General features: G+C 38.5%; 1 protein-coding gene across 5 annotated transcripts in view; it reads left to right on the top strand.

Annotated features, from left to right (window-relative positions):
* ETS1 (ETS proto-oncogene 1, transcription factor) overlaps positions 1–26,002 on the top strand; it is a 186,194-nt gene that overhangs the window by 121,490 nt on the left and 38,702 nt on the right. For all 5 annotated transcript variants that reach the window (XM_056794589.1, XM_007495109.3, XM_007495110.3 and 2 more), the window contains one exon: positions 24,116–24,235. In XM_056794589.1, coding sequence (XP_056650567.1) covers positions 24,116–24,235 — 120 coding nt within the window. The remainder of the gene's footprint in view (positions 1–24,115; positions 24,236–26,002) is intronic.

Below are 26,002 nucleotides of genomic sequence, written 5' to 3'. Positions count from 1 at the left end.
GCTGCAATGAGCACGCTGCCAAGCCAGGGCCTTCTCCCAATTGGAGTGCATGTGTTAGACTCAGAGTTATTTCTTTGAGTCCTGCAGTACGGTCTGTCTCTGAAATGCAGTTTCTTTCATCTTTCCTATTCATAGAAGTAAAAACAGGACTCCCCTTCTTGCCCCCTTTCCCGTCCTCCAAGGAACTTATGGCTGTTGCTTTTCTTAGATTCTCTCCTTCCACCTAACATTCCCCCCCCCCCCCACTTCATTCCCCATGTCCATTTATTTACTCATCTAAGGGTGGAGAATGCTGACTTTTGAGTCAGGGCTGAGGGACCAATCAGAGCTGCTGTGGTACATTCCGAGAGACAAAACTCATGATCTGTCTTGGAAAAGAATTTTCCAAAAAGATCCCTTTTTGGTTACAAACAAGCCAGTGACTGGGCCTTCCTCAGAGTAGCATTTCCACTGAGCTTGGGAAATACCTCGGATCATTGTCTTTGCTGGGCAGGCTTGAGCTTGTTTCTGTTTTCCTTCTGCCTGAGCCCCTCTACACATCTTTCGGGTTCTGAGGGGTGACATTTATCAGAGGCAGATGGTGACTTTCATCTTCATTCCTTTGAAAACCTTATAAAATGAGCACTAAGCAGAACTCTTTTAAAATAGGAGTTGAGGTAGGGGCAGCTGAGTGGCTCAGCTGATTAAGAGTCAGGCCTAAAGATGGGAGGTCCTGGGTTCAAATCTAGCCTCAGACCATTCCTACCTGTGTAACCCTGGGCAAGTCACTTTTGCCTTGGAACCAATACAGAGTAATGATTCTAAGGTGGAGGGCAAGCATTTAAAAAAATAGAAGTTGGGGCAAACAATTTTGCTGTGGGATTTGGTTAGACAAAATTTTTGTAGGTGGGTAATGCTTGAATGGATGGTATCTGCATCACCAACAGCTTCCTCTCTTCACAGTGGTCTTACTCAGTAGTCCCATATCTTGTTGTTCAGAAAATTTTGTCTAGCTTGATTGCCGCCCTATTTATTTTTATGGTATGCCAGTGTCATTTCTCTAATCCTAGGGATGTTGGATATACCTACGCAGAACAGTTGAGTGTAAGCTTCTTGAGGACAGGGGCTGTTTTTCATTTCTGTCTCTGCCCCTTTAGCACTTAACCCAGTATCCCATAGGCACCTAATAAATGCTTATAGTCTAATTGAATTAATTTAGGAGGCAGGATTCGAAGAAATGAAACAGTTTGACTGTAGGTTGGCCAGCAGGTGAAATGAAGAGGAAAACTAATAATAAGTGTTTGACAAAGTAAAACGAAGGGAACTGACTTCTGAAGTAGGATACCTGCCTGCTCTCTGTGCTCCTCTGCCTGTTTCCCCCTAATTCTCTGGGTACTCACATGGGTGGCCCCTGCATCTCTCTAATGTGTTACTTTATGCTTATAGGTAAGAGTGTACTCCCTCCTCTTTTCACTCTAAGCTCAGTCTTTATTCTAAAGATCCTCTTGGTCAGGACTCCAAGTCTTTACAGAGATAATGAGCCCTTTCACTGGCTGTTGGAAGGCACTTCAGTCAGGGGAAAGCTTGAGGCTGTGGTGGCTGTAATTTCCTAATAGCTTCCGGATGATATGCAGTCATTTGTTAGCTAGGGATGAGAGCTCTTTATCCCACAGTCTCTCTCCCTTTCCCACCTGACTCAGGCATTAGGGGAGTAGTTGTGGTCCCCTCCCCCATGATCATTGATCATCTTCCTCTTTTCCCCAAACCTATCAAGCACATCGATCTGGAGATTGGGGCTGCCTGGCGACTTACCATCCTCTTGGGTTTGCTGTTGAAAAAGGCATCCGGTGCTGTCTGCTGTAGGGCCGGCTTAGGCTAGACTTAGGGGCATCTGTGGGATCAGTGGAGTACCTGACACTATTTACTTGTCTTTGCTAAAGTCTGGTGGGTTCAGACAGCATTATCAAGGGGGACGGGGAGGAAGGAAAACTTACAAGATCTATACAGTGAGTGAAATTTGTTGAGGCAGGACATTCCTTTACTACAGCTTAGCTAATAGGTGTATCCTTAGGTAAATGCCCTGTCCTTGTAGTTCTTCCTGACTATTTTCATTTCAATGTAAAGCCATTGACAAGAAAGGGCAACTAGGACTGTCTCTGGAACTGCTCTGTTCCATGGCTGAACTCTTTTTGGATTAGGAATGTGGCCTTATTCATAACTGAGAACAGCTTGCCTGTTGTCAGGAATAGCCAGAGTGAATTGATCTGTGATATCCAACATTCCTATAACAGGTTCTTTAAAATCATATCCTAGCACTGTCACTAAGTTGCTGTCCCCCTTCCCTGGGGAATTCCCCTTTTCTCTCCCCTCTCATTTTTCTATGACTCAGTTTCTTCATCTGAAAACAATAGTGCTGGAATGATAAGTGTTCAAGCACCTTTGAATAACTTTGTTAGGAGCTAGACATTTAAGATTCCAGAATTTTCTCTCTTCTCTTTTTGTTTTCATCTAGGCAAGTGTTAACATGAAAATTCCCCTTCACTAGGTTTAAAAGTAGAATCTTTTCATTCTGGCTAGATTGTCAAGAGTAGCCAGAGTGAATTGAGTATGATAAAAATTAGGCGGCCCATGAAAGATGTTTTAAAACAGCTGATGTTAGAAGATAATGTGATGCAATGGAAATCAGAGGCTGATTTCCAGGTCATAGTTCCAGTCATGCCATTTACTGAGATCTTGAGGATACTTCTCTGTCTTTCAATGTAATTATCAGTAAAAGAAAGGCTCATCTCTAAGGTCCCTTCTGCCATCATTATTCTATCCTATGATTACTTTTTAATCTTTAGTGTGTTATTCGGATCTCCCTCTTCACAACGAATTCTTCCATTTTAACATCTCACAACCTTGGATGTAAACTCATAACTTAGGGTATAAGAAGGAAGTATTGCTGAATCCAAAAATCTGCTATGATATGCCTTCTAAATGGACTGTTTCAGTGACTTGGACCTAAGAATCTAGTTGGTGAGTATGCCATGGCAAAACCCCAAAGGAAATGGCCTTCCCAGATCATAGGAGAATAGGAGAATTTGTATATGGCTTGTTTGGTCTTGTATAGGAAGCATTATCTTCTTGTTTTATTCTTAACCAGTACTATATTGTTTTGATGACCACTGCTCTATAGTAGTTTTAAGATCTGGTATTGTCTTCCTGTCTTTTTAAAAATTAAAACATTTTGAATTTAACAAAAAATATTTTTTGTATTCAAAACACAAGAGGATTCTACATGAAATTGCAGATCTCTATTTCATACTGCTTCCTTTTAAAATATAATAATATAAATTATGATATTAATATAATATAAAATAAATTCCACATACTAATTTCAAAACTTTCCTACCTATATTTTCTTCAAAATTTTCTTTTTATCTTTTGCATATTTGAAAAACAACACTTCAACAACTTTTCTTTTGGCAACACTACTGCTAACCATTTCCCACCAAATTAAGAAAAAACCAAAAGCAAACCCTTGTCAAAATAAGTGCAGTTAAACAAAATGAATTCACATAGTGGTCAGGTCCAGAAATATATGTCTCTCTCTACACTTTATATCCATCACCTCTGTGTCAGAGAGTTAATTCTCTTTCTACTTTCTATGCAGTTTTACCTTTGTGAACAAGAATAATCCATTCTAGGTTGATGAGTTATTGTAGGGGTGGTATTAACATAACATGGGATCCAAAGGGAAACATAAGGTTTGGACCATAAATCCTTTACAATTTTGTGATTTTGAAATAAAGGATAGTTCATGACTCCCATTCATTGTCAGATCTTTGCTCTCCTTTCTTTACCATTTGTCTGTTCCTTGTTGACCCCACATACACTGAATTACCAAGGAAGAAAACATTCAACCAGGAAAAGTACTGTTAAATTTTTATAGCAAATTCTATAAATTCCTTTGCTCTGTTATTTGGCCTGGGGTAGGTGTTTGTGCTTCATGTAGCCATAATAAAGGCAGAATGGAGGAATAGCAGTAAGAAAAAGTGTCAGTTAAGGTGCACATGGTGGTTGTCCAAGATTATAAGCAAATGCAAAAGCTAAGAAGTTAGGTAATAACTAAAGCTAGCATTTATATAGAGCTTTAAGGTTTGTGAAGCATGATACAAATATCGTCTCTTTTGATCTTCAAAACTCTGAGGAAAAGTGATATTATTATCTCCATTTTATAGGTTAGGAAACTGAGGATGATGGAAATTAAGTGACTTGCCCATAGTCACACAGCTGGTAGGTGTCTGAAGCTGAATTTGAACTCAATTCTTCCTGATTCCACATCTAGCCATCTGTTGCGATGAGCTTGGGAAGAAACTCAGCTAAAGTCAGTCAAACAAACAATCAATTAATAAGGTCCAGAGAGGTCAGAATGACCTTTTTGAGGCAAAACTCTGTGTATCCTAATTATATTTCTGATAGTCCATGTGAGTGATTTTTCCTGGCAATCTTGAATCACTCATTGCTTAAATCTAGCCAGTTTATAGTAGGATTTCCAATTACTCTGCAGAGCCAAATATGTCTTGCCTATCCTTTAAGTTTCTGAAGCTACAGAACAATGTTTGTTATGCATACAAACTACAAATGGACTGTCACTCTCTTCTCTTGCAAGCCCTGAGATTCAGGTTGGATTGTAAACTATAGGTAAGTTTAGAATAGATGATCTAGAAGCCTAGGGTCCAGAGAATGGACTCCTTCAAGTTCCCACCAAATATTTCTTCTAATGTCAATTCACACTGGCCATAGGAATGGCCTGTCTCCCAGGGTATAGTTTTCTGTAGGTTTCTTAAATTATAAAGGGATGATTCCATCAGCAAGGGTGACAGAGGGTTCTAGGAGAGTCAGAGGAAGGGTCTTTTGGGAGCATGTAATGAGAAGAGGAGAACAGAGATTATGTATAAGAAGGGAGGAAGTAATACTTGACAAAATAAGGCAGTAGAGTGGTTCCTTTAGGATGATAGAAGCCTACTTTACCTCTCAGAGCTCTGATGTTTGTGGGGTTTTTGTGGATCCAACAATTCATTCAGTTTCTTGTTTCTGCCAGATTCTTTAACCCAGATATGTTTCTTCATTACTCATGTATTACTCTTTTACTTCTATTTCGGTTGCCCTGGTCCATTTTGTTTGCCAGATTGCTCCATAGATTGTTTTCATTTCCAGGATATTGGTTCATACACTGTTTGGGCCAATGGAGTAGACTGGAAATAAGGGCCCTAGGATCCAGTTCTGACCATTAACTGCCTTTTGTAGTCGTTGACCACTCACCAGCTGTGTGGCTCAGTTTCTTAATCTATAAAATTGGAATAGTAACACTTACTGGATAATCTCTCGGGATATAGTGAGGTTGACTGAGATGTTAGGGAGATGATATAATTTTTGGCTCTTCCCACCCTGCTGACTTGACTCAGGAGTGTTGTGGAAGTTAGAATTATGAAGAAACTGTCACTGTTGGATAATTCTTATGACAAATGTAAAGTGGGAGTTGTACAGCTCAATACATCTCATCATATTCAGACCGTTTTGCAATTTGGAAGTTTGGGCTTTGATTTTGGGATTGGGATTCCCAGACATCAACAGTGGGACCTTTCATTAAACCTTAAGAGAATATGACACAGGATGCTTATTCCACACAGCTAGATGGTGCTGGAACTGGAATCAGGACTGGATTTCAAATTTGTCCTCAGGCACTAACTAGAAGTGTTACTCTGGACAAATCATTTAACCCTTATCTGCTTCAGTTTCCTTATCTGTAAAATAGGGATAATAATTGCACCTACCCCCCCCCCAAATTGTTATAAGGATAAAGTGAGATAATACTTATAAAGTCCTTTTAAAATATTAAAGTGCTATGTAAATATAAGTTATTATCATTATCATTATTTTTATCACAGAGAGTAGTCTATTTTGAAAAATTGTTAGTGGAAAATCACTCCTGAGGTCATAACTGAGTTATAATGCCTTAAACCCAACTTGTCTTTGCTTTTTACCTCACCCAGATGCCTTTCATTCAGTATTTGGTATCTATTTCAGGTTTATCTGACTGTTGCTGGCCTTTTGGCAATCCTGAGGGGGATTAGGAATATTAGTGAGGTATTTAGAGAGGATTAGAGCTGATTATCACTCCAAAAGCTGTTAAAGTCAGAGTTTAACTTTCCAAAGATTCAGAGAAACTGTCAGAAAGAGATGAACTAAAGAAAAGGCAAGGAGAGTTTTGGATATCTGCCTCATAGGCCCCTTTCTACTGATAGCAAAATAGTAAATTGTAATAGTAGAGCACATTTTTCTAGCCCTGTGGGGTTTACAAAGTACATTCCTTGTAATAATCTTATGAGAGAGGTAATTTAAATTTTGTTATCTCTGTTTTACAAAGGAAGAAACTGAGGCCTACAGAAGTTAATAGAGCTTTGTCCACAGTTACAGGACTAGTATCAGACCAAAATTTCAACCCTGGTCTCCAGCCTTCAGGTCCAGTGTTCTCTTTACCATGATTGTTATTTATTTGGTTAATTTTCTCTACCTCTTGTCACTTGGGGATTAGTCAATGATTAGTACTTTTGTTTGTTTAGTTTAGTTTTTCTCCAGTATCCCAAGGAGCTAATCTTGAAATACTGGCTCATTTTACATTGCACCTTTTTGCTTTTCTAAACAGAAAGCTGAAAGGGATTTCAGAACTCATCAGAGTCCAGTCTGAGCAAGAATCTGCACTGTGACATTTCTGAACATTTCTGGTCATCGGTACTCTACATTAGTCTATATAGCATGGCCTTGCCTTCTCTGTGCCTTTATTATACTGTGTGTTTCTGAATAGCTGCCCCATCCCTGATCTGTGTCTTCTGAGCATGGCTGCATTTCAGCAAAAGGTGATTAGCCATCCTAGAGTTTCTAAAGCAGTTGTTCTTAATCTGAGGTCTGTGGATAGATTTCAGGGGAGTCTAGGAATTTGGATGGGAGAAAGTATTTATTTTACCTACCTCTGAAATTTAACATTTCCTTCTATTATGCATTCAAAGCAAAACATAATTCTGAGAAGACTTCACCAAACCATCAAATGGTTCCATGATACAAAACAGGTTACAAACCCGAAGGTCTGATGAGATCCTAAGGGATCAAAGAACCTGCATAAACAAAAAGGACTTTTTACTCCGTCCCCCCCACTCCAGCAGTAAGGCATTTTTTTTTGTCTCAATGACCTCCTCCTAACTCAGGTCCAGTTGGAGACGTGCTTAAAGGGCAGACGTCCAGTTCCTCCTGTCTGGCTGAGACTGACTGGCAGATATAAATAGATTAAGACTTCGTCTGCATCTATTGTTCTATAACTACTCATTGTTCCTCAAAGCTTTTTTGTAATTACAACTGCTCCCTTATTGTGCAGCTTTCTGAATTCCACTTATCCTTATTTTTGCATTGGTGCTGTGTATGTCTTACACCGCACAGCTTGACAAAGCTTGGCAAGATGTGTGTGGGAAGAAAGATGTGTCAGGGTACTAAAGACCTCTGTGAGTGGGGCAGGGGGATGCTGTAAACATAGTGCATTTTGATTTCAGCAGAGCACTTGGCAATTATTCACAAAGTTCTTGTGGACATTGGCATAACAACCTTTAGTTTTATTTAATACAAAAATGAACAATTAGCACCTGATGTAGTTCACTATCATGTTGCAAACTGCTTTATATTCATGACTTCATTTGATCTCACGATAAAATAGGTGCTCCAGACAGCATTCTCCACATTTTGGTGGAGATGAAGAAAATGAGTATCTAGAGGGGGAAGTGATTTGCCCATGCTTACACGTTCAGAGTCAGAGACAGAATACAATTCAAGGACCTCTCACTCCTGAGTGTGGCACTCCTTCCTTCCAGTGGAGAGAATCCACAAAATTGGTAGAGAAACTAGAGATTGTCTTACCAGTGGAGAGGGCTAGATTTGGGGTCAGAAGATTTGGGTTTAAAAGTCTCAGCTTTGTCATTTATTTAGCTGAGTAATCTTGAGTAAGTCCTTCATCTGTACAAAGAAGAGGGTGAACTAGATGATCTCTAAGTAGTGGTGTATTGGTAAATGTTTATCAAGGGGCTTTCCAAGTTTAATCTGCATTATTAAGGTTTTCTCACCTACTGTCTTAAGCCTAGATAATCAATAAAACAATAAATCAAGTCCTGATTTGTAGCATTTGCGGATTTCCAAAGTGTAAATGTCCAGACCAAAAATTTAACATTTGGTTCTGGAGAGCTGGCACTTCAGTCTGGCTCCGGCTTCTAAAGAGCCTTTCTAGTTCTAATATTCTATAATTCTGGTTCTTAATAAAGAATCAGCTTAATGGAAGAGCAAGCTTCAGAATCCATTTCATAGTCCAAAGTGGAAAAATGCAAGCTAGATGATAACACTTTGAATGGATTTAAAGTGGATTGAACTTTTTACCTTAATCTCCAAATATACTCTTCTCCCAGCTTCTCTGTTTCTACTGATGGCATTGTCATCCTTCCAGTCACTCAACTTGTGAGATATATGTCTTGCAAACCCAATAGCACTATATAAATGTTAATTATTATTAGTTTTGATTCTATCATTCTGGCTCCCAATTCCCATCATTAATCAGGTCCTCAGTTATTTTACAATAAAAATGATTAATATTTTGTTTTGACATCAATCTCATTTCTGAAAATATCATTTTAGCTTCCATACCAGTGGGCTCTCTTGTAACAAAAAAGAAAAAAAAAAGATAAGGGGGGTGGGGCAGCTAGGTGGCTCAATGGAAAGAGAGTGAGGTCTAGAAATGGGAGGTTCTAGGTTCAAATTTGACCTCAGACACTACCTAGCTTTGTGGTGCTGGGCAAGTCACTTGACCCCAATGACCTAGCCTTGGAACCAATACTTAGTATGGATTCTAAGATGGGAAGTAAGAGTTTAAAAAAAAATAGGTCAGCCAAACTAATCAATATGTCAGTTGAACCTGACAGTACTAGCAGTATTCCACATCTATAGTCCACCTGCCCTCCTGCCTTTTTCCATAATATCTCATGAATTTGTTCTTTTGTTTTCATTCTTCCTTCAGTCATCATAATTCAGGCACTTGTAGTATATGATTTATATTTTATGTATGTTTTATATTATCTCATTTGATCCTTACAACTACCTTATAGGATAGTTACTTTTAAATATTAAGTCCTGTTCATCCTACCATATTTTTGGAAGGAAGGACAGGGACAAGCTAGGGGACATTCAAGGGAAGACAACCAGGATGTTGCAGGGTCTGGATCTCCTTACTTGCAGAATAGCAGAAGGACCTGGGGATATTTAGTCTTGAGAAAACAATTTTTTAGGAATAACATAACATCTGCTTTGGAAAAGTTGTCCTATGAAAGAAGAATTAGCTTTATTCTGTTGAGTCCAAAGGAAAGAATTGGGACCAATAGTAAGACCTGACATAATTAATCACATGTTAATTATCTTAATTGTATATTATAGAATAAATGAACAATGTATTAATAATTAGCACTTCTTGGTTACAAAATGCTTTCATATCTATCATCTTATTTAGTCCCCAAAAGAACTGTGAGAGACTCCTGTTCCCGTTCTTTTTAACGGGCTGAGCTCAGTTAATGGACTCTGTCACGGTCGCCTGACTGGTATAAGGACAGAGCTAGAGTCCCTCATAGGAAAGCAGATTTCAGCTCACAATAAGAAAGACTTTTTTTTAACAGTTTGAGTTGTCTCTAAGTGGAATGGGGTCTCTCAAAAAATAGTGAGCTTAGGGGAAGAAAATCATGAATCATGTAACCATGGAAAAATTCTAAATAAATAAATTTTTAAAAAGAAAGAAAAATAATAATGATTCTTAAATAACTTTAAAAAGTAGTGAACTCTCCATTACTAAATCTGTTCAAGCAGTGACTTAATGACCCTTTGTTGGTATTGTAGAAAAGTTTGCTGCTCTGGGTGGGAAGCTGGATTAGGTGACCTTCTCTTCTCTGTTCTAGGATCCAGTGATGGAATGAGAATAGCTAGGCAGCTGTATGGCACAGGAGGTAAAGAGAGCACTGGGTCTGGAGTCAGGAAGATCTGAGTTAACATCCAGCCTCAGACCGTAGCTGTTTGACCCTGGGAAAGTTACTTAACCCTGTATGCCTCATTTTCCTCATTTATAAAATGATCTGGTGAAGGAAATGATGGACCACTTCAGTACCTTTGCCAAAAAACCCCAACCAAATGGGGTTATAGTCGGACACTTCTGAAATAGCTGAACAAAAACAAAGCATTTATATTGACCTACAATCATGTGCCAGGCATTGTGCTAAACATTTAATAAATACTATTTTATTTGATCCTTATAACAACCCTGGGAGGTAGGTGCAATTATTATTCCCATTTTACAGATAAGGAAACTGAGTCAGACAATGGTTAAGTGACTTGCCCATACCGCCTAAGTGTCTGGAGACTTGATTTGATCTCAGGTCTTCCTGACTCTCGGTCCTGTATTCCATCTATTGTAGACCTAACTGCCTAAATTTAAAGATATTTTTAACAATTCCTTTTCAGGAGGTTGGCAAATATGGTTCAGTGTATCTAGGAGGATGCATATGATTTTGAATGTGTAAGAATAATAATACGTGATCTTCATAAAATTACAGTTATGGTGATAGTTAATAGCTCCATCACTTTGAATTTGCAAAGAGCTTTTAATATATTATCTAATGTATTCCTCAAAAGAATCCTGTGAGGTAGGTGCTACTCGTGATGGCAAATACTTGCTTCTATTTTGGGGCCTGTGGCAGTTTTTATAAGACATTGTTTCATCAGCAGAAGTTGGTACATTGGCAGTCAGCTTTCCCCTTCCCTCTTTTCCCTTGACTCTTCCCAGAACTGGTAGAAGGGAAATGGGGTTGACATGTTTCTGAATTTTCTGTAGGTCAAGAGCAGATAGTTTTCCTATGTAAGGATAGCTGTGTGTGTGCTTTTCTTTTCTGATTTATTTACTAAAAGGAAAACACATCTGCATAAAAAAAAGCTTCAGAACGTAAGAAGAATGTTCATTTTGTTTTTCTTTCTGCAGCATCAAGGCGTGGGGTTTCAGCTTCCTCTATAAAGAGTTTTTGAAGACCAGCTTTCATCTCTAACAGGGCTTTTGATTTTCCTTGGGGGGGGGATAGGATCTTTTCTAATTAAAAATGTATTTATATAACATTATTAAATGAGGAAAATAAATATTTAGAAAAATTATGGAAGGAGAGGAAGGTGTTTGAGTGGTTAGAGAACCAGGCCTACAAACAGGAGGTTCTAGGTTCAAATATAGCCTTATTATTCCTAGCTGTGTGATCCTGGGAAAGTCACTTAATCCCAATTGCCTAGCCTTTACCACTCTTCTGCCTTAGAACAGATGATCTATTCTAAGACAGAAGGTGAGGGTTTAAAAGAAAAATCATGGGCTAATGATGGCTTTTTTCTTAATCACTTTCAAGTAGGGATTGGGTTCATTTTTTGTACTTGAATCTCTTGCATCTAGAGGTATGCTTGGTACATATTGGTGCTTAATAAATGCTTATTGATTGATAGTTTGAAACATCAAAAACCTGGGATAATCATGTAATAGGCTAATCAGGCATACCCGTTAGCTCATCTACTGTGTATATCGTTGTGTGAATGGGCTGTTCTTCCAGCTTTTGAGGGGCTCTTTTTATTCTAAAATGAGGCCATTGGCAAGAAAACGTAGAGAAGGCTATCTCTGGAAATATTCTATTCTAGGACTGAGTCCTTTGGGGTTAGGAATGTGGTCTCTTTACTCCAGACCCCTAAGTAGACTGAGAGGATAAGTTCTTTAATTTCATAGCTTAACTCTGCTACACCAAGATCCTGTATGATCACCCTTCTCTCTCCAGGACATCTTTTCTGTGCCTCAGTTTCTCAAATTTTACCCTGGGCATATTGCTCTCTAGCCATATCTACTGCATAGTAAATTTATCTAGAATCATATGATAGTGAAGAGAGGGAGTAGGATACAGTGAAAGGGAGCGCTGGTGTGGTAACCAGGAAACCTGAGATCAAGTTCCAGTTCTACAAATAATTGGTGATGTGATCCTGCTTCCCTTACCTTTCTAAGATTCACTTCCTTTGTCTATAAAATCAGGGGGTGGGTCCTGAGGAAGAGGTCAAGACAGTAACTAACCCACTGAAGGATAAGTTGAAAGCACTTAGGGTATTGGTAAAAGATGTGATAACTATTTTCAAGTATTTGAGGGGATTTTATATGAAAGAAGGATTACACTTGTTCTTGTCTGGAGACGCTAGAATGCAATTGACTTTCAGAAAGGCAAATTAAGATTTTTGAAGTAAGGAGTTGAGACCGAGGTGAACACAAACTTCTGAACCATGAGTTACCCTAAATGGTATTAGAGTCTCCCTCCATAGAGTCTTCCAAGGAGATACATCATGACCATTTGCTGGGGATATTCTACAGGCATCTCCTCACCAGCTATGTTCTATTTATACTTTCTACTCTTGCTCCCTGACTCCAGAATTCTGTTCTTTTTCTCTTCTTATTCTCTCCTCATTCCCAAGTCCCACCTCCTGCTTTTTCCCAGGGGCTAGATCTGGAAGACAGGAGCCCTCACTGGAAGATGCTGGTCTCTGTGTTTGCTTCCTGCGTAGGAGGGAGAGGCAGGCCTTGAGAAAACAGTTCAAAAGTGCAGAAAAACTTCAGCTGGTCCAGCCTAAATAAATGGTCTCTACTCCATTTATTTTGCCCATGTTGTCCACTTTGCCCAGTGAGAAGTCTCTTCATTTCCTACCTTTTCCAACTGAACTGACTTTTCCATTCTCAAAAACCCTTCTATTTCCCACCTTGCTTTCCAAACAGAATGCCAACTGGGCCTGAAGCCCAGCCTTAGCACAAGACCAGCAAATGTTCCTGGTCAGAGAGGCTAATTCAGTGGAGGAAAGGCAGCAGCTTTTGAGTATCTCAGGACTATGGGCTATGGCAGCTGTCTCTATGAAATGTGCTAGAGATTAAGAACCATTCCTTCCTCCAAATAAAACTTGTTTTTCCTTAATAAATATATGGCAAAATGAGGAGAAATATATTCATGTTTCCCATTCATTTGATCTTCTTGGCTTTCACAATTTATAGAGATATGGAGGAAGGAGGTGGGGAGAGGGGAGGAGAGAGAGACAGACACAGAGAGAGTTTTTTAAAAATATACCTGCCCAAATTAACAAGCACCTCAGATGGTAGAGGTAACCTGGTAGTAGCATTACTCCTAATCCCACCAAAATTATCTTAAGGGATAGCAGCAGGATAGCAGATTTTGGATCTTAAAGGATTTTTTAAAAATCCTTTCTAGAATGGAATTATTTTATGACTTTTCTGGTTCTAAGAGCTTTATGGTACTTTAGATGAAGATGGGGGCAGGAGATGGATCTGACTCAGAAGTTTGAATGATGAGAAGAACCATTTGGATGTAACATCCATAAGACCCTTGGAATTGGGAGGGTTCCATTTGTGGTTTCTACCCAATTAGAGTAACTCTTATCCTTGTGAATTTTATAAGGAGGAAGAGGACTTGTTCTATAGAATTTGGGATCCCTCCAAAATAAAGGTAGTTGTAAGAAATGACTACTGTATACAAAATGACTAACAAGTGTAAAGTTTATTTGAAAGATATTATTATAGTTTTCCTTCAGTACAAGATTACTTTCTCTTAAAATCAAAAACAAAAACTGAGGCTTCAGTGATTCTTGAAATCAAAATATTTAAGTGACCCCAGTTAAGTGAGAATCTTAGGCCCTAGAGCAAATATTCCTTTAAATGACATGTAAGAGATTTACAAACTTAAAGACCTAAATGCGTAGGAAAAGGTGCAATTTGGTTTTCACATGGAAAATAGTTTTAGGAACCAAAAATGTTTTCATTCTGTGTCACATTTTCTTTGACATTAAACAAAATTTTTTTTTTTATAAGACTGTGGGGTCAGGGAGAAGAGAGGGATGCTTAATTCAAGGTCTAGGATCTAGAGTTGTGGCAGACCTATATTAGTTGATGCCAGTGATTGAATGAGGGAATTATTGACATATCAAAAAGGCATTGTAGTTATAAAAGAGAAGATATGCAGCAACTCAGTGTTGCAAGGGACCTGGGGGGCATCTATTTCTACCCCTCTGCATGAATCCCTTCTTTGGACATTCCTTACAAGTGATCATTTAGCTTCTGTTTGTATACCACCAATGTCAAGAAACTTCCCACTTCCTATAACCCCATACATTCTATTTTGAATAGCTCTAATTATTAGAAAGATATTCATTATATTCTGAAATCTATCTCCCTGTAACTTCTAGTCAAGTAATTATAATTTCCCTTTTAAGGTTACCTAGAACAAACCCAATCTTTCACTATGCCGGCTCTTGAAATATTTGTAATTAGTAATCATGTAGTAAACTGGAAAGAATTCTGTATTTATAGACAGATAACTAGGGTTTAGATTCCTGATTTTTTAATATATGACCTATGTGACTTTGGGCTAATCAGCTAACCTCTTTTCCACATCTATAAAAGGAAAGGATTGATAGTAGATGTGCAAAGATGAAAAGGAACTCTGAGAATACAGGCACACTAATGAACTATTGCTAAAATTAGTGAATTGATAATTTACACAAAAAGTCACTATACTTTACATCTTTGACCCAGTGATACCATTGCAAAGCAGAAAACTCAGAGAGGTACCATATATTCAAAAATGTTAATTGCAACAATTTCTATAGTAACAAATAAGTAGAAGTTAAGTGGGTGTCATTAATTGAAGAATAACTGAAGAAATTGTAGTAAGTGAACATAAGGGAATATTATTGTACCATAAGAAATGGTGAATATGGAGAATTGTGAACATTGGGAGGACTTATCTGATGACTATCATTTGTAATTTGTTGTAAATATTATACTAGATTGTACCTATTGTGATTTAATTGATGACTCTCATGACTTATGCAGAATGAAGTAAGAAGAACCAGGAATACACTTTGTATAATTGCTACCGTTCAATAAAAGAACAAAGAAGCACCTCAGAATTCTGATTAGTATAGTCATTAATCATGACTTTAGAAGATGGATAGCGAAGCATGGCCCTTGCTTCCTAACAAAGAAGTCATAAGATTGTAGATTTAGAGCTAAAAGGCACCTCAAAGTTTGAGCCACACCCCTAAACTTTTAGAGATGAGGAAACAGAGGCAAATAGAGGTTGTGACCTGTCAAAAGTCACAAAACTAATCGGTGTCTGAGGAAGAATTCTAACCCAGATTTACTCATTTTAAATCCTGAACTCTTTAGTACTTAACTGCTCTAGTCCACAAAAAATGAGGACTATGTTTTCAGATAGGACCAATCTATTGATTTGTTTCATTAATTATGCTTGCACTAATTAGGGTTCTATTGAGGATGGGACTTTGGGGTAAGGAAGAGTTATTGGGAAGGGATAATAATGCTAAAAAATAGAAGAGAAAAAAAGCATCAATAAAACATTTTTTAAAATGGAAGTTTCAGTTTAGATGATCTTTAAGGTTTCTTCTAGCTCAAAATTCATGAGTTTTGGTCTCCTCTGAGTTTTTTCTTTTTATTCAGGTTCAATAGCCCGTTTCTTCCACTGATTCTTATATGACACAGTTTAAAATCTCCTTACTCTTATAATATGCTCCCTTCTCAAGGTAGGTTCTAGTTTTTCAGTGTTTCTCCTACCAAGGGATGGATTGTAATGGAACACAATAGAATAGAGATTGATCATTTCAATTGGCTTCTGCCCAGGGGACCGACTTTTTGTGTTCACTTTTCTCTCTTTGTTTAGTTGCTGGGAAATATCCAGAGACTACTTTTTTTTTTTCATACTAACAGCCTTGCTAAGATAAGTGTAAGGCAGTTTCTCCATCTTATTGATAATCTCTTGGGGAATGGTGAGCCTGTCAATGCCTATTGACAAATTACACCAGAACTAAAGCTTTCTGAGAAAAGGGACAGGATGCTTTGGAGGTAGTCTATAGTGCTTGGTATAGGCATATAAACATGAGCAAACATGGGTACCTTATCCATGTTAGATGGATCAAAGACTTTTCTGTGTGCCACCTGAGAAAGCCCAGTATCCAGCAGCTATTCCAGATGGGCACAGGCATTCACTTGGCCGTTTCCCCTGTGAGGCCATTTGCCCAAAGCAAATGGGAGATTTAACCTGCTCTAAGGAGAAACAAGAAAACTTGGCTCTAGGGCCCAGGGGAAGGTTCTGCTTTCTGGCTTGGATCATGAAACGGAAGAGCCTCTTCTGGGTTTCCCTAAACACCTGGAACTGATTTGGGTTTTGCCCTGACTCAGTAAAGTTTGCTGAGGTGGAGGAGGGAATAGGAAAGAAATAAATCCAGCGATTAAAAATAGCTTTCTCATGTCAGGTGCCTGACTGAATTTGGGAAAACTCATTGGAACTTCTTTGTCTGGCAGGTCTGAGTTCTTGCTGCCGAATTACAACTGCTTTCATTTGTTTTTCCTGCTCCCCACCATGTAATGGTCAAGGGCTCATTGGAACCATGTGTGAGTCTAGTGAGTCACCAAATCCCCAGCACTTCAGTGGGAATAATGTGTTAAAACTCCTTTTGGGGAAGGGGAGGGAGATGGACTGAGGTCACTTCCTACAGATGTTAAATCCACTTCTATCTGGAGGTTTCTTTCTCAGGCTACTTTTCAAGGACCAGATGATTTCTCTGTGAAGTCTGGGATGTGTGCTGACTTCTCCTAGAACCATTCTTTTTGTCACGGAGCAGCTTCCTTCTAAGAAGTGGCATCTCCCTCCAAGTTGGCATGTTGCATCCAAACAATGTGAATTTCCGTCAGTGGCTGTGTGGATTGGCAATGGAGCCCTAAGAGGTTGTAACCAGAGACCCAAGTTTGCATTTTTGGTCATGTCAGGTCATCAGAAGGTGAAATGGGGATCATCTGTCCACCCTTTTCTTGCCTCCTTTTGAGTAACATTCTGCTGACTGAGGACTTTAGGAAAGGTTTAGAAAGGTGTCAAAAATTTATTTTTTGTTTTGTTATTTGAAAGAGTCAAAAAGTACAAATTGTACTAAGGGAAATGTGACAATCTCATTGGTGCTGAGTATTTTCGGATCTTTTGCCTGGAGCAGGTGTATGACTGGACTGCTGAAACAATGAGACATACATCAACATAAGGAAATACTTCCTAAAAATCAGAACTATTTAAAGTAGAATGGGCCAGTCTGGGAAGTAGTGATTTGGCCTTAAGACAAAGGCTGGATGACCAATAGTTATAGCTATTGTGGAGGGAGTTTGTATTCAGATTCATGTTGGTCCCCGAGTTTCTTCCCAACTCGGAGTCTCTGTGAGCTGAAATATTGCAGCCAAGTGTTTTAATTGTTTTTTTTCCAGTGTTCTATCCTCCACTGTCTTTGTTCCTCTTGCTTTAGATATACAAAATGACAAAAGGATTATAGAATGAGATTTACTGTATTTAGTGGAGGGAATAGAATGAAACACTATTTTCCCTGCCTTGAACCATTGCAATCTAGAAGTTTTATGGATCCTCTCTTGCTTTTTGCTGTTGTTCTAGTGATTTTCCAGCAAAGATGCTCCTCTCCTTAACCAGAAAAGGTCTGAGGATGGAGGTAGAGGAAGGGTGCTATATTTAAGTTTTGTTACAGATCATTTCATATTCAAATGTTCAATTTTTTTTTCTGTCCATCTGACAAACAAGAAGTAATGAAAGTAGGCAGTTCTGGAATGCTCATTTATAATAGGAATAAATACTAATAATTGCACAGGTAGGCCACTACAGAGTTACACAATACTCCTAGGAGGTATGTGTATCTATTCTACAGATGACAACACTGAGGTACATAGAAATAAAGAGATTTGCCAAATGTTACCAAGATTCAAACTTGGCTTACTTAGGTTTATAAGTTATCTATTCTTTTACTCAAATTCAAGTTTTCTTTTTTCACTGAACCTTCCTTAAGAGTAATCACTGGCATCATTAATGGACAAAACCTCAAAGATGACAATTATAGAGATAAGTTTTTCTTCATCTTGGGCATGTGTAACCTAGTTGTTTGGGCCAAAACAAGGCCTCAAATATTTCTTATACCACTTTTTTATGATTTTTGTCCCCTTTATAACTGCTTTGAGCTTTCGGAATTAACAATCCGGTACAATTATTAGCTCATTTTGTTTGTTAAATATAGGGATATGGATTGTTATTTTCATTTTTGGCCAGGGGAATTATCAAGGATTCTCATTTTTAACAATTCGATTTAAAATAATTTCCTCCAAATTGTTTCTTGAGTTATATGAGTCTCAGTCACAAGAGTTGGGTGGATAAACCTAGGAACAGACAGTCTGAAATGAGACATGAAAAAAAAATCAACTTTTTTTGCCTTCTTTATGTAATAAGTGGAAATTGCTTTTTCTTCTCTCTGGATTTATTACTATCCAGTAAGTTTTCATGCAAAAATCTTTTCTTTGAAGTAACCATGAGATACAGAGACAGTGAGACAAAGAAATAGACAGAGAGACATAGTGGGAGAATTTGCCTTGTGTTGGAGAAATTGAGCTCCTCAGACCATTTCTGCTGCAAAGTCAGAGGTCACTAGGGTCAATTTGGTAAATTCTCAGATCCTCCCAGCAGCTGAGGATCTCAGTAGGGTCTTGATCCAGAACATATTCTTCTCTACTTTGCAATACTGAAGCCCTTTCTTTAGAGCCATATCCATTCCAATAGAGCAACTGCTCATTCAATAATTCACTCATTGTGAAATATTTATAGGAACCAGAAAGCTTCTTCATGGTTCCCTTTTATTTAATGTCATTTTGGAAAAAAACAAAACAATATATTAGGAAGGTATCATGCCAGCCATGGTTTAAGTCATTGCGTAAGTGTTGGGTTAAAGCTTTTAGCTTCTCCTTTCACTCCAGCATGTAGAAGGAGGGAGACTATAAAGCAGGGTTGTGGAAGAACAGGGATAGAGCCAGTGTCTTGGAATCCCTACCCATGAATATGACACATCAGGTAGCCATACAATTCCTGTGATTGTCTCGTGGGATCATTCATTGCCCTGCATCAAGTGATTCCTTGGGGAGTGATGGGAGAAGGAATCTTGCTGGCTTTGGAAAATAGTCCCTCACCATATTCAAAGTCACCACAGACTGAGATTCTGTATCACATTGGTGACATGTAGCTTCCTGATTTGAAGAACATTAAAAAAAAAAAGACCTGCCGAAGCTTCTTAGTGGGTTCTTTGAAACCAAACAATTCTTATCCTCTGAGTTACATGTGAGTGAATCGAAACCCTTGTTTTACGTTACCCTTGAAATATGCATGAAGTAGGGACAGGGAAAAACTTGTTTGAAATTTGACTAAAATTTTAAAAAGATGTTTTGCCGCTTTCAGAATGCCATTCACTTATCCTTCCTCATCTGTGTGGACAGGCACCTTATAAATCATCTCGGCTTGGACATACCATTTTCATAGAGTAAAGACCTAGAGATCATTTATTTGTCAATTTCTTTAGAGCAAGAATAATGATATTAATAATAATAACAACAGAACAACAAAAATAGTAGCTAGAGCACATTTATATAGTAAGGCAGTTTTCATCTTAATTTGCTTAATCTTAGAATAAGAGCCATGCATGGTTAACATAGATTTGAGGATGAGAAAGAAAGTTAGGCCAGAGTTTAAAAGAAGAGACCAAGGCTTCTAATGCTAAAGACCAAGCCTTGAAAGTAGGAAGATTCGGTGGGTTCAAAGTGCCCCTCTGATGCAAACTAACAGGCACTAAACATCTCAGTTGTTCTAAGCAAGTCTTAGACTGTAAATTGCAAAGAAGGTGTTGCTCTGAATTGGTAGACAGAGTTTCCTGGGACAGTGAAGTCACTAGTCTATCCTCTATCCTTTTATTTTTATTTGCCAGCAAAATCCACTTTACTATTATCTTCTTTCTGGAGATTATTGAGATTCATACCATCAGAAGTGTCCTTAGTTCATTGAGACAAATATCTTCTCCAAATGGGAAATGTTGAATAATCTTCTTAATGCTACAACTCTGCTTGTATCACTTATTTGAAAAATATTAATGGCTCCCCATTGCCCAGCAAAGGAAGTCAAAATGTTTTAGTCTGGCGCAGCTCAAGCTGTCCCATCTTGCCCAAAGCTCCCCTCTGGAAGCCATCTCTTCATTGTTTTACTCTTTCCTAGCACTTTCTACTTCTCAGGCACACTTATATTCTAATTTGTATTGTAATCATTCAGGATGTTGTAATACTAACATGATTATTCATAATAAGACTGGGACTCTATCTTATTGATCATTTTTGCATATGCTCCTTCCCCTCCCTTCAGAACATAGCATACTCTCTTGAATATAATTGGTACTTAAAATAAAGTAGGTATCATCAAAGTCAAGTGAATGTTTCTGGTAGATTTGCAAATTTATTAATTTGTTTTGGTAACTGATAGACTTTTGTATCTTTTGATCAAACAGAGGTAGAAATATTTAATGATCTCATTCTAAAGAAAGAAATCTAGAATGAACTGAAATGATTCTTCCAGAATGTATGATAATGATGCTTTGAGAGAGGTGATAAAATTTGAGCACACTGTTGCTCCCTCCAGATTCATTTCTCAGCCTATATATGATTCTCACTAACGTTCCTAATCAGTATAATGATTAACACCAACCAGGTAATATAGTAGTTTTCCTTTTGTGATTTCACAAAAGAAGAATCTACTGACTTACATGCTTATAAAATATGCTTGCTGATAAACATACTTATTAATTTGTAATTTGAGGCACAAAAGCAAAACCACTGCAGTGTATGTTTATGCTTATGTTATGTGTGTTTATTAGCTGTACTTACGGTACAGTTAATACTTTCCATCCTTTAGAAATGCTGCTAAAGCTGTTACGAGGGTGACCTCAACTGCCTGAATCCTTTGGGATCAAGGGTTGATGATATGATTTGTAGGGAGCTCAAGTCCAAGTGCAGGTGTCCCCAGTGGGCTTGGATAGCTCTTTCATCAGCAGGGTCATTAGATATTTTCCAAGAGAGATGTGGCATTTTCTATTCAGTCAAAGAAGCAGAGCTGGGCTCATCCTCTGGAGCCATCCTGCAGCTGGAGCTAACAAGGTGGTAACTGGGTATGTTGGGGATGGCATTGAAGTGGATGGGTAAAAATAATCCCAGCTGCTTCCTACGAAGGGAATGACCGAGAACCTGGAAATGCAAGCTCTCCAGGCAGGAAGCAACAACCGGAGGAAAAAATTGTCAGCTCAGCAGCATTGTTCAGACCTTTACTTTGGATTTTGTTATAAGATGCCAAAGCTAAGGAGCCCTTTTTGCATGTCTGTTGAACCTCTGTGTTTCTCCTTCCTCCTCAATTACCCTGTGTCCTTCTCCCCTTCCAGGGGTCAGGTTTCCCAAACTCTTCTGTTTGGTAAAAGCCTGAAGTCTCTTGGCTGACTTCACCCTTCAGCTCCACTTGGCAATCAACTGCAGACCCACTACTCCACCATTTGGCCTGGCCTATATTTTCCACATGTGCTGTCCAGTCCAACTTCCGCCTTCAGTAAAGTCCTTTTCATCGAGTCATAAATCTGAAGAAAGGAGATGAGGGGAAAAAACAAAACAAAACACAAGTTACTACAAGGCCTAAAATCACCAATTTGGGGGGAGTGAAGAGGGGGAAGTTAACCAATTCCATACTGGAACAATTCCACTGAACTAGTGCATTTATTGAGATTCTAGTGTACGTTTTCAGTGTTGAAATTTTCTCTAAAAAAAAAAGAAATGGCCTTTGCCTTTGGGCACAGCTTTCTAGTTGCCTATAGGGTACTAGGCTCTAGTGACAAGGTCTCAGTTTCAAAGGTCAAAAGTTTCCGGATCTCCCTCATTGCAGATATATTTTTTTAAAAAAAGCATCTGTGTGTGTGTGTGTGTGTGTGTGTGTGTGTGTGTGTGTGTGTGTATTTATGTATTTCTTAGTGACTCACTTACTGATTGCTCATTGTTTGAAGGACTGATGTTTATGTAATCACCATTCCCCCCTCTCCCCCTTACAATCTGGGATTTTCCATCTTTTGTCAGCCTTCCTGGAGGATTGTTGATTTTTCCATTAGATTTTAAGGCATGTCCCAGAGTGACCCAGACTAAAACCACTCCCCGGGACTTTAGGACCCCCAGTACTGGAACAAGGTTTGGGACAATAACTATATCAATTCTTCTTTCCCTTTGGGAACAATACGTAGACCCTCAACAGTTTCCTTGCAGCTTTACTAATGGCAAATAGAAGAGACAACAGTTGTTTCAAGTACTCTCTTGTATTGAGGTCTCCCTTCACTTTGAGAATTACAGCTGGTATATTTGTTCCAGTTACCTTTTCCACCCCCACCCCTCAACTAATAGCACCTAATGAACTAAGGCTTCATTTAATTCTCCAAAATCTAAAGGTTGATAATTAGGAGTATTCTTATTTAACCTGTCTCATACTTTTAGCTCCACCAGTTTCACATTAATGACCAAAGATTCCAGGTTAGGGTAGGGCAAGTGACCTCTGACATTAAAGTGGATTGGTGCCAAGGTCTAAGAGAAGTTATCCCAGTTAAGCTAGCAGACATTTCCTAATCTTTCTGCTTTGCTTATAAGCTTGTCATAAATTGTACTCTTGGTTGAACTCAGAGGTATTTTATTTCATCCAGACGTCTATGTTCTTTTAGTCAAGGGATCATAGAATGAAAGCTGGAAGGGACTTTAGGGATAATATATTCCCACTTCTTCCTATGCAGATGGGAAAACTGAGTCCCAGGAAGCAGAAATGGACTTGCCCTCTCAAACCGACTAGAGGTAGAAAACCTGGGTTTGAATCACGTTATTCACTAAACTAGTTTACTTTACTGTTATGTGTCAAACTACTTCACTTAATGATATAGGGGCCAGATGGTGATGCATGGGAAGGACTGTGCATAAACAAAGGAAATGATGAATAACCTCACACTTAAGACCCTCTACAAAAGGCTCCAATCTGTCTACCTTTCAGTCTTATTTCACTTTCTTCTCCTACAGGTACTCTATATCCTGGACATTCTAGCCTTCTAGCTTGGTTTCCAAAGTCCATATCCCATCCCATCCCATCCCATATGTTTTCATTCTTAGGAAACTTTTCTGCAGTTGTGTGTGACATCCCTCATCCTTGAAATGCAATCCCTCTCATCTTCACCTCTCAAAATCCCTGTTTTCTGTCATGACTCACCTTTGGGTGTCACTTCCTTTGTAAAACCTTTCCCAATTATTAACTTTTCATCTCCACTCCCCTATGGTAAATATAATTTTCTTCCTCAAATTCTGTTCCCTTCCCCTAAGTTACCTTATATTTATTAGGTACATCCTGGCACAAAGAAGGCATGTAATAAGTGTTTATTAATTGATATTCTTAGTAAAAGGAAAACTCCTTGAGTAATGGCACTAATATTTTTATGGTTAGATTTGCCAGTGTCTAGCACAGAGTTTTGTACATAGGTGCGTCATATGTGGATTGATTAATCAAATTGGAATGGAATAAAATTGCTCTGGCAGTGATTAGTTGTTCTATGGTCTATATAGGGCCTAGGATATATTTGTTCATAGAAATTGTTCCAAATAGATGTATATTTATTTTTTATAAGTTAAATTTTTTTTTAATTTTTGGTCAGGACCTGAGATACTGGCTGTCCAGAAAATGTAGGATAAAGAAATTTCTTTCAATGTATACCAATTTTTACTCTACAACTTAGAGTCTTAGGGAATTTCTTGGGGCACTAGGAGTCTGGGCCACAGAGCTTACATATATCAGAGATGAAGCTTGAACCGAAGATCTTTCCTGCTCTAAAGCTTGCTCTCCATTCATTAGACTGTACTGACTCTTTGATGTCTCATGTATTTCCTCTAAATTTAAACCGAGCTTTCTTTGATTTTCCGTCCCTTTCTTTAATCCTTTCTGTAATCGAGAGCCTCCTGGGCTGGTTATTTATTTATTCATTATTTAATTCTGATTATTGAATTTGTTTGTATTCTTTCTGCTTCTTACAGATATGGAATGTGCAGATGTTCCCCTCTTAACTCCAAGCAGTAAAGAAATGATGTCACAGGCACTGAAAGCCACTTTCAGTGGTTTCACTAAAGAGCAGCAACGGCTGGGAATTCCCAAAGGTATGCCTTATGCTTTCATTCTTGGGGAAAGAATGGCTAGGCCTACAGCCTGTTGGAAGATATGGTATTCATGCCATCAGTCTTTTCCCAGCAGCTCTCCCCCCCTCTCAACCATTAGCTTTTGAGAGACCAGGAATGTTTAACATCTCATCATCTCTGAAAGTCTCCAGTGCTATCTTGCATGGTCACTCCTTTTTTTTTCCCTTCCCCTTTTGACCAGACATGATTTCATCAGGGTGAGAAATTTCTGGAGAGGAATTTCTTCAACTAATGCAGATCATCACCTTGTCTTCAACTTGTATTCTTAGAAAGTCGCCTGGAGGTGGGGGGCACCTAGAGGTTAAGGGACAAGCATCCAATATGTCAGAGACAGGACTTGAACTGGGGGATTCCTGACTCGGAGACCCATTCTTCCACACTGCCTCTCTGTGTTCATCCTTTATCATCTCTGGGACCACTGTAAGATTCCCCTTGGCTGGACTGTATCACAGAAGCCAGAATTACTTTGGGCCCTGTTGTTTTCTATCTTTGAAATCTCTGTACTATTAGAAGAAATATGTATGACTTGATCTTCTCAAACTTATGAATCTTGTTTGGAAATAGATTATGGGAAGATAGGGAAGAGAAATAGAGAAGACTTCATTAAGCCTTTGCAGAAGAAGAGATGGAAAACTTGAATCTAGGAGGATAGTTTCTTCAGAAATAAAGGGGAAGGGAAGGGAAGAAGCATTTATTAAGGACTTACACTAAGTGTAAAAGAGAATTTACAAATATTTTCTCATTTGATTCTCACAACAATCATGGGAGGTAGGTGCTGTTTTTATTCCCATTTTATAGTTGAGGAAATTGAGGGAGAAGAAGTGAATAGCATAGCTAGTTAGTGTCTGAGGCTATATTTGAACTCAGATCTTTCTGATTCTAGGTCTTGTATTCTATCTGCTTTACCATCTTGCTGCCAAAAAATATGGTTCCTGAATAGGCCTTATCCCTTTCTGACTAAAGCATTGACTCCCACTGCAGGAAAATCCAAATCTTAACAGTATTCTTGAAGTAGGCTTATTCATGTCAAATAAGATATCTATAAAACACTTAACACAGTGCCTGGCATCAAGTTGGTGCTTAATAAAAAAGTTATTCCAGGGCATCTAGGTAGCACAGTGGATGGCATAACAGGCCCAGAGTTGGGAAGACTTTAGTTTCAAATCAGGCCTCAGACACGTCCCAGCTGTCACCCCAAGCTTAACCCCAATTGCCTGGCCCTTGCCCTTCTTTCTTAGAATTGGTACTAAGACAGAAGTTAGGTTTCTTCCCTCCCTTCTCATATAAATTCATCCTCATATACCTCATATACCACTTTACCATAGATAGTAATCCAATGCAGGATAAGGTGGTTACCAATCATACTGAATTTCCATTTGTAAACCAAAGTGGCAGAGAGAAACCAAAGTGAGCTTTTGGTGTTGAGCATGCTATTCCTCCTACATTTTATCTTCCCTCACATTGTCAGTATACATCAAGGATTGGTGTGCTTATGGGAACTAACATATTAGTCATGACTAATATGTTGAGAATTATGAAATCTGAGTTGAGGATAGAGGAAGGGGTTTGTATAATCTTTGGAGGATACTTTGTGCAATCTAGTCATTTTATAGAAATATTATTATGATTATTCAAATATCTATCTCTGTCGTGAATGTTATTAAAATAATAATACCTTTAAAAACAAGACTTGTAGTTTAAAAAAAGAGATGGAAGATAGAACAAAGA

Source organism: Monodelphis domestica, chromosome 4, assembly GCF_027887165.1.
Source record: "Monodelphis domestica isolate mMonDom1 chromosome 4, mMonDom1.pri, whole genome shotgun sequence".
NCBI classification, from domain to species: Eukaryota; Metazoa; Chordata; class Mammalia; order Didelphimorphia; family Didelphidae; genus Monodelphis; species Monodelphis domestica.
The sequence above is the reverse complement of the archived record's forward strand: the minus strand, read 5'-3'. Positions and strand labels throughout refer to the sequence as shown.